At 38.6% G+C, this 9,701-nt stretch overlaps 1 protein-coding gene across 1 annotated transcript in view; it reads left to right on the top strand.

Moving 5' to 3' along the window:
• Positions 1–25: 25 nt before the first annotated feature.
• Mtbp (MDM2 binding protein) overlaps positions 26–9,701 on the top strand; it is a 69,020-nt gene continuing 59,344 nt past the window's right edge. The window contains exons 1-6 of the mRNA XM_051159653.1: positions 26–272; positions 1,086–1,166; positions 5,375–5,448; positions 5,609–5,760; positions 7,334–7,392; positions 8,966–9,110. Of these exons, the coding sequence (XP_051015610.1) occupies positions 155–272; positions 1,086–1,166; positions 5,375–5,448; positions 5,609–5,760; positions 7,334–7,392; positions 8,966–9,110 (629 nt within the window). The 5' untranslated portion in view covers positions 26–154. The remainder of the gene's footprint in view (positions 273–1,085; positions 1,167–5,374; positions 5,449–5,608; positions 5,761–7,333; positions 7,393–8,965; positions 9,111–9,701) is intronic.

Genomic DNA, 9,701 nt, shown 5'->3' with positions numbered 1-9,701 from the left:
AAGAGTGCGGCTATTGGGAGAATAATTTCTAAAAACAATTGGCGCAAAACCCGACCTAGGACATTATTTTCCAGCCAACATAAGCGACAGGAAACCGGAAGTGCGCGTTGCGCGCGGCTCTTTTGAGACCTAAAACAGTCTGAACGCGAAGAAAATGGATCGGTATTTGTTGCTCGTCACCTGGAGGGAAGGAAAGTTTCGATCGGCGACCGGTGGGGAGGTAGAGCCCGGGACTGAGGCTTCGTCCCTGGAAAGTACTGAAAAACAGCCTGGTAAGCTCTGGGCTGAGAACAGGCGGGAAAGACCCGCGGGGTGGAGAAGGGATTTGAGTTTAAGTCCCGGGTGGGAGGAGCTTAGGTCGAAAGGTCCCAGGAAGATGCAACTTTCTGAAGTAGTTTTTATAAGAACTGAACGTGTATCATCTTAATGGGAAAGATATGAAATTGAGGGTATTAGATGCCAGTGCCCCACGTACCTGGCACACTGATCCTTTGCCTGTTTGAATCCCCTGGTGGCATAGGAATAGAGTTTCTGCTTTCTGGAAAGGTATGCATTTAGAAAGTATGTATGCCTTGGTGTTCCACCTTGAAGAAAATATAGAAAGAAACGATGAGTTCTGCAGATGTCGATTTTACATTCTATGGAGGAGATATGTCACACTAAAAAACAAACAAACAAACAAACAAACAAAAACAAACCATAAAATAAAAGGCCACTTTAAAAAGATTTTCAGCTGCTTTTGATAGCATTGCTTTTTTATGTCTCTGACTTGTCTCTCTCTGTATTGCATTTTCCTTGTTTTGATCAAGTGGACATTTTGAGGACGAAATGTATATGGTTCTTTTGGAAGGAAGTTTTGATTTCTTGTTACTGACTAGCACATACCAATCAGGAGACTTGACTGTTTTCTATGCTTGCTCAAATTTACTGTATCAGCCCTTGAATAGACTCTTGACCAACATGTATTCTGCCTACAACATACTGGCCTTCAGATCCTCCGATAGTGCAGTTGACACAGGCCTGGATTATGTTAACTTTTGAGGCCACTGAGTTAGATGACCGAGTTGGGCTTTTTATGTTTACAGACTTGACAGCAATCAATATTTATCATCTCTTGAAAAGAAGCATCAACGAGTCAATCCATCCAGATGATAGTACATTCCCTGGTAAGTACAACAGTATAACAACCCCCCCCCCAAAAAAAAAGAAAAATTGGCAAAGCATTTTTTTAAATTGGAAATCAATTAGTTTGATAACTTAGGAGTACAAAAAATACGTGTTGACTTTGAATAAGGCACTGGGATGTGGAGGTAGCTTAAGGAAATGCTCAATGACATTACCATTCCTTCCTGATATTTGAATGTTATAAGTTGTTACAAAAGTTATTCTAACCTTCTAACTTGAGAATCCTCCTTCAGGAGTCCCCCTATCTTTAGGTATATATAGCGCAGGGTAATGTGGCATTATGAAGAGGTTCTTTTCTTGAGTAAAGACACATTGTTCAAGCTGACTTCCTTACCCCTTGTGGATTCCCCCCCCCCCCTTACTCTTTCTGATTCTCTTAAAACTAAAACAACTTTGTACTTGCTCAAGATGGTGCTCGTCCCCCTCACTTCTCATCTGCTTTGACTTTTTGAAGTTATTTCACTGCTTTTGGCAAGAAATATTTCATACTTTTAGCATCACTTTGCTTTGACGATGCTCTTCTCTCTTACTTCTCCATCTGACAGTATTCTTTCCTTAAAGGCTCAGAAAGTAGGGATGTGCAAACAGATTGAATCATTTCTAATATAGAAGGAAATATCTATAGATGCCAGGAAGAATGTTGTTATTTTGATAGATATAGCTCTCATGATTCTATTATAATCGCCTTTCCTTATTAGAGAACCTTCAGTCTCTTGGGAGACAGCTCTCAACTACTGAGCAAGATTTCTAGTATGTATGTGCTACACTAACCGGTTTTCTGAGTTCTAATGGCACTGTCCTTCCTTCTTCCCCCCTCCCTCCCTCCTTCCCTTCCTCCCTCCCTTCCTTCCTTCTTTTCTTTCTTCTTCAAGACAGGGTTTCTCTGTATAGCCTTGACTTTGCTAGACTTGCTTTGTAGATCAGGTTGGCCTCAAACTCACAGTAAACTTCTTCCCTGTGTGCTGGGGTTAAAGTTATGTACCACCATGCCGGCTTTCTTACTAATTTAAGTGGGTAAAGTTTAGATTGTGCTACTGCTAACCCAGCAAAGACTTTTTTCCCCCTCATCATGCTTTAAACTTACATGTAAAAGATCTCATGGCAAAATTGTGAACTAGGTTCTCGTGAAAGTATTCACTCTACTTGTACGGACAGCGTTTCTTATAAGACACCCCTTTTGCACAGTAATGTAGAACTTTGCAGGGGACTATGCAAGCTGAAGTCATGAAAGAACATCCTAATCAATTAGACATCTCAGTTGTTCTGTGACCTGGGACATTCCTAGGAAAGCTAGTACACTCTTATTGGAAGGCAGAGAGATGGCTCAGTGGGTAGAGTTGCTGGCTGTCATGGATGATGACCTGAGGTCACCCCCCCCCCCCCACCGCTGCCCGACCCCAGAACCTATGTTGAAGGAGAAAACCAACTCCTGAAAACTGATCTCCAGACGGAGCTGTGACACACGTCCATCTACACACATACAATGTAATTTTAAAACTTTTAAAACACTGATTGGTTTTAAATATTTAAAAAAGGGAGAGAAGTCGTAAAGATAATCCTTACTGTGTCTTCTGTAGGTTAAAACATGAGACACACTGGAATTAAAGTATTTTATTTCTTTGTAAAAACTATTGAAAACAGCTAGCCATCACTTCCTACTTTGTTGTTGTAGGGCTTTTTACAGATTTAGCATAGTTTCTGTGATTTTTACTCTAGTTCTGTCAACTTCCAATGGTTCATTCTTTGAGCTGTCAATATGGTGAATTATCCCTGCATTCTATTAATATGAAAGGTTTTGTTTGTTTGTTTTTGTTTTGTTTTGTTTTTGGTTACCATCATTTTCCCTGGGGTGGACATTATTATCTGTTTTATCATGTTTGTCACAGTAGCACTTTCAGCACTAATAATTTTGTTTTCTTGTTGTTCATCTTTCTCACTAATTACCTTTTCTGGTTATCCATTGGGGGAAAAATACTCCAGTGGGTTTTCATCAGAAGATCAGGAGGAAACAAATGTAGATCTTCTGCCTTCTCTGCATAACTGTGAAAGTAGTAACATCATCAGTCACTGACATGGCACACAATTTTCTGCATGGGAAGTAATGGTTTGTGTACTGAAAAGCCAGGCTGGTATAGTGATGCAGACATCTTTGTCAATAGTATCAGGGTATTCGGACTTTTTCCTAATTGTAGTCAGCAGCTACCAAAGGTTTTAATGCAGAGAAGATGACCAGATGTTTATGAGATGATGATGATGATGATGATGATGATGATGTCGTCATCCTCCTCCTCCTCCTTCTTCATTGTTTTCTTTTAGTGGGTGCGGGCTATACACCTGTACATGCTTGTTATGTGTGTGCATTCTAGGGATCCCCCTTCTCTGTCTCCCAAATGCTGGGATTGTAGGCATCTGCCACACCTACGTGGCTTTGACGTGGGCTCTAGGGGTCTGAGCTACAATCCTCACAGTTGCATGATATGGCCTTTGTGTGTGAGTGAGCCATCTCCACAACCTGCAGATCTTCTTTGAAGTACTATAGCTGTGCTGGACACATTAGGCACGTTAGAGAAAGTAACAGCTAGTGGAGCTATTACAGCCAATCAGCTGAAGAGTGTGTGTAGGGGCCTATACTCACACAGACAGCATGTAGGAAGTGCGTGGATCCGCAGGGAATTAGAAGGAGAACAGCTGACTGGAGAAGGGAATCATAAATGATGCTAGAAGGCTGACTGGGGTAAATGTGAGGTGGCATTTAATAAGATGGAAGCACATTTGTAAGCATGGTGACTTGTTTAGAACACATGGGCAGTGGCCCAGTAAGATACTGCAGTAAGATAGCATGTAAAAGTTGAACAGGTATGTCTATATCTCAGACTACAGGAGGATAGTGCTGGAGATATGGTTATAAAGTCATCCATGTGTAGAGGGAAGCCATGAGAGAGATGGGGGTGTTTATAGATGATGGCAAGACAACAAACAAACAAACAAACAAAACAAAAAACCCAACAAACTTCAAAATTCAGTATACAAAGAACACCAGTTTTAAGAGCACTTGAAGAATTAGTGCCACAGATCCAAGTGCTTTCAAGGTAAAATAGTCGCATCAGTCACCTTTGACTCTTTTCTGACGCTTAGGCTGAGAGATTAAATATCAACAGAACTGAAAATAATTTCATAAAAAGTCAGTTATTAGAGACTTTGAGTATAATTCCAATGGCATGCTAGAAACAAAAACACCCACTGAAATGCCCTGGAAGGGCATGGCAAGGCTGAGGAGGAAGAGACCCTCACAGGTAGGCAGAATTTTCAGGGAGTTTATGAAAAAAGTCAAGAAGGGACATGCAGCAGTCATTGAACACACGAAGCTAAGGTTGCACTGGGAAGTAGTGCTTTGAGAAGGAGTTTTATGATTTTCACTGGCAAGGGGGATGGGCTGCAATCATTTTGAGGGATAGCCTTGTATTGGAACGGTCAGTGTCTCTTGCATGGTGGCAGGAAGGAATGAGGGAAGTCCTCACAGGAAGGCAAGTAGAGCAGTCTGATTCCTATAGGAAAGTATTTTGCTGAGCGCTCTGGAGGAAAGGTGCAGTCGACAACACAGCATCTAACTTTGCTCCCATAAGTTAAGCTCATGGGCTACTGTTACCTTCCAGCCTGGAGTCTGGTTTCTCTACATAGCTCTTAATTTCTTGGGGCTCCTCTGAGATGTGCTCCAGGATGACCTTTGACTTCTTTCCTTTCTTGCTTCCTTCCTTCCTAGCTTCCTAATTTATTTTATGGTATTGTGTTTTCTAAATAGACTATCTGCTGTGTGACTAGGTAGAGCCAAGCCTGCATGGTCTTTGGACAGTTTTTTTGTTTTTGTTTTTGTTTTTTTAAACTTAGTAGCCTATCTGGTTTATGTCACCTAGCCATAATTAGGTAGCTATATTTTGTTTTATTTTTAAAAAAAATCTTTACAGTAAATTTTAAATGATGATTGAGAAATGTGGTATTTAAATAATGCAATTTGTAATTTTCTCCTTTAAGCAGATTGATATTTTTTTTAAACCAGAGATTTATAATGTGGAAAACTGTAGACTGTGTTTCAGAATTACATAATTCTCAAAGCAGTAATTTGTTACGATGACTTTTTTTTTTTTTTTTTTTCTGTCTGCCTTTCTTCTAATAAGTGTGATTTGTTTTTAAGCTTGTTCAGTGGGTGGCACACCTCATTCCCGGAAGTGGTTCTTTGCAGCACAAGCAATATGCGGATTTTATCAGGTAATATAGCTACTAGCGAAAGCCTTTGCTACTCTAAAGACTTGCATGAATCCACCGTTTAATGCCACCGTCTGATTTGTTGGTATGGTAGTGGCTCTTAGGAGCTGTCTATGCTGTAAACGATAACATGAGGCCGTTACTTACCACCATCTTCTGTTAGTTTTGCAGTTCTGATTGGCAAGAGATACATTTTGATGCTGAGAAAGATAAAATCGAAGAAGCTCTCCAAGCAAATATAGAAGAGTGTCAGAATGCTGTTGAGTGTTCTGAAGATGATGACAGTAATAGCAGGGAGTCCTTAAGCGTGGCTGAGTATGCTTCCATGCCTGTGCCGCCTTTCAGATATTTAACCTTAGCCAGTTGTTTGGAGGCAGGAGGGAAAAGACTGAATGTCTTAACAATTAGAATAGGGAGATTTCAATCCACTGCAGTATTTAATATTTCAGTTTTGGAAGACACTGGCCAGTTTAGAGCCATCATCTAATGCATACCCGAAAATGTTGTTTAGGCTTATACAGCTGTTAGAATGTAGTTTGCACGAGCATCTGGTTTTCCTGAAACTGAATTCTGTCTGATAGTGTGTTCATGTGACTAAGGGAGTTACTTAACGCTAACCCTGAGCTCTCATAACCACGCACATTGTGCTTTTCCTGTCTGAGGCTGAAATGTGACTTTTTTTTCCCAAATTTGTATGCCTTGTCAACCTTTCTGATACGTCTTATAATCCACAGAGTTTCTGAGGAGTGTCAGTGTGGCTGATTTCACTTGTAAGCCTCTTGTCTCTTGTCAGAATATGAGAACTATCCAGGCGCTAAGTTAGGATAATCTTTTTCTTCCTAAGACGTTGCATTTCTGACTCGTTATTAAATTCCTTTCATTTTAGCCTTGGCCGTGTGACAGGAAATGCTTTTGTTTTATTTTAGCAGTCATATGCTCTCCCTATACATTGTATCGGCTTTAAGAATTCCTTCCTTCTGATTTCACATTGTGTTAGCCACCCTGTTGATGAAGGGGTCAGTGCAGAAGAAGGAGGCTGTGGGCATGGGGAAGCACTCCTTAGGAGGTAGTTATGTGAGGCCAGGCCAGGCCCTTAGCTTGTCTGGTCCTTTGTTTACTCATTCATCAAGTACGGAAGTTCATTTAGATACTTTCTAAGATGCCTTCATTGAGCTTTAAAAGTATTTTATAAATTCACATTTTATCGCTGTGGAAAAAAATGTGATAATTTTGGTTTGTAGTCTTATTGCCACAAGAGGGAGCCTGGAAACTATAGTTTAGCTTAGGATGCTTTAAGTTTGTTTGTTTGTTTTTTTCATTTGTTCATTTGTTTTTTTAAAGACAGTATCACCTTATGAGGAATGATTTAAATACTTTTATCCTATATAAGAAATTATTTTGAGAACAAAATTTTAGCATATTAAAGAAAATTACATTTTTAGGAATCTGAGCAAAATGTCAAATTCTCAGCGAAGACTTTAACTCAGAGAAAAGCGATGGCCTTTATTAAAACCCACTGCTAGATGGCTTTGAAGATTAGAAAAGTGTTTGGTCTATTGTTTGTATTGAATATATAAAATATGACTTGGAGGCTTTGTTCCCATTATTATTATTGGTTCTGTTTGTTTTTGAGGGTGGGATTATTAAATTCTTACTTTCACACATAAGAGCTATACAATTTTAGGACACGCATTTAAAGGAGAAATCCTAATCTTAATGGTACATGGTTTTGTCAACAGAGTCGAATAAGGTAATGTGCCTAGTGTATGTGACTGTGTGGCATACAGATCATTATTGCCTATTATAGTAATATATATATATATATATTATGCATTTATATGCATATTTATTAGGGCCCTTTAAATATAACTGTATTCTTTTATCATAGCCTATATGAAGAATCAGCAGAAAATTTGCATCAGTTATCAGACAAGCTTCCTGCTCCCGGTAATAACTGTTTTTGGTCACTTAGATTTTCTACTTTTTATGAATGAGTGATTAATTCAATATATTCTATAGAACATCAATCCTGTAAATTCCAGGAGAAATTGTTTCTTTAACCTAGATAGAGTAGATACACTATTTTATGCTATACAAAGCATATACATCACCAAATGGAATGTTGTGCAGTAGAACGGAGCTCTTTGCTCAGCAGTTTTTAAAACTGGAAACCATTTTTTTTATTCCTAAAATGGGAAGCATATTTTATGCAATACTATGTGATATTATCTTTAGGAACTTTTTTTTTTTGTCCTAGCCTAGCTTTTCTTTGTATTACTCAAATAGTTATTGGTAAAATTTGGTACAGTTTGGTATTCACAAATACTTTTTGAAGTTTTTTTTTTTTTTAAATGAATGTTTTCATTATTGGATAGGATATATTGACCATATGTTTGATGTTTGTATTATTTGTCATGCACTGTTCTGGGAATTGTGTGTAAAGCTAGCTAGTTATAGGATCTCAAAGCTTATACATAGTAAAATTCTTGTATTCACGAAGCTGGTATTTACAGTCAGATTTTACTGCAGAGTCCTGTACAGAAAATAACTAAGGGTTTGTCAGGATGGCTCAATGGTTAAGGGCCCTGGCTGCTCTTGCAGGGGACCTGGGTTCCGTTCCCCTCACTCACATGGCAGCTCACAACCATCTGTAACTCCAGTTCCAAGAACTCCAATGCCCTCTTCTGCTTCTACATGCATCAGAAATGCACATTCATGCACGCAAATGCTTGGACACATAAAATAAAATTTAAAAATATATTTTAAAAAGAAAATAACTGAATGTATTCACAAATAATTACTTTTTTGGTGACTCTTTCACCCAGAGGCTGAACCCAAAGCCTTGTGCATGCTAACCTACTCTCCAACCCATCAGATTTCTTTTAGTGAAAAGTGTCAGTTTTAAAATATATACTAAAATATTATACAGTTGCTGCTTTTGTCAGTTAAATGCCTTTGATTATCAAATTTCTGTTTGGTTTTCATTTCATTTTAATGTTTTAATCTTCAACAAATTTATAGTTACATGTCATTTAAACCGGTATGAAGTAAACCTTCTTTCTCAGAATCTAATGATGCTAGCATAATTGGTTTATACTGAATGTTTTATTGTCCTTTAAGAGAAATGATTTATTTGAGCATTGCAATTTTATATTCATTCTCTTTTGGATAACAAAATTAAATGTAGGAGAATATAATAAAATTGCACAGGTTTTTTTCCCGTGTTGAGTACAATAGCATTGATAATCTCTGGAGCAATGCATATAATTAACTACTGCTGGAGAACTGGCAGCAATTATGATATAGTTCTTTGTTTTCTAGCATGCGCTAGCTATTTCCAGAGAAAATGGCATGAACTCGGATGATGAGTATTATAGTTTTTGACCTCCTGAAAAATGTGTATTGTTTAAAAATATTCCTTTATCTTCTAAATAAGTGTAAAAGTTACTTGTTTAGAGCACTGTTTTAACCTACTTTTGACCTAACATGTTTTATAAATTATGATATTTTTTCCCCCTAGGGAGAGCAATGATAGACATAATACTATTGCCTTCTGACAAAGACCTCCCTAAATTAAAAGAGTGCTTGCCTACTGTAGGGGCCTTGAAACATCTGAAGGAGTGGCATTCAGCAAAAGTTACCATAGCAGGAAATCACTGTGAAACGTAAGCTCCTTTGGTCGTATGTCATTGTTCTGCCGCCAGGTTTCAATAGATTAAACCTTTGAAAATTGCTTTACTGTGACAAGGTCAAGTGTTCTGTTGTACTGTGGTTAGAGACTAGGACCTTTTCTCTAACTGGAACCTAGATTTTCCTCCTTTCCTCCTTTCCTCAAAGACCTCTAAGATTTTGATAGATCCTATCAGTGATGATGTGTAATCATCTTTGAGTACAGGTTCTCCAAATTCACTGTGTCCTTCTAGGGTTTCAATGCGTAGTGAGCACCAGGGTGACGGTGCTATGCTGGACTTGTCATGTCCCGTCTGCTTCCTGTGGTACACGCCAAGGTAGAAATAAATACGTACAGTTGTATTTATGACACATTAGCAGAGGTCATTTGTGCACTCCAGGATTGATTCCACAGTTAGTACTCAAACTGGATTTAGTAAGCTCACAATTTTATTTTTCACTTAACGAATCAAGCACTTGATAGAGTGCTGCCTAAGCCAGGCATGGCCATAGATGTTGGTGAGTTGAGAAAGTGAGAGCATAGGAGCACAGGAATGCTAAGGGTCAGGATGGCCTATGAGCAGTGC

The sequence above is a fragment of the Acomys russatus genome, chromosome 17 (genome assembly GCF_903995435.1).
Source record: "Acomys russatus chromosome 17, mAcoRus1.1, whole genome shotgun sequence".
NCBI lineage: Eukaryota > Metazoa > Chordata > Mammalia > Rodentia > Muridae > Acomys > Acomys russatus.
The sequence above is the reverse complement of the archived record's forward strand: the minus strand, read 5'-3'. Positions and strand labels throughout refer to the sequence as shown.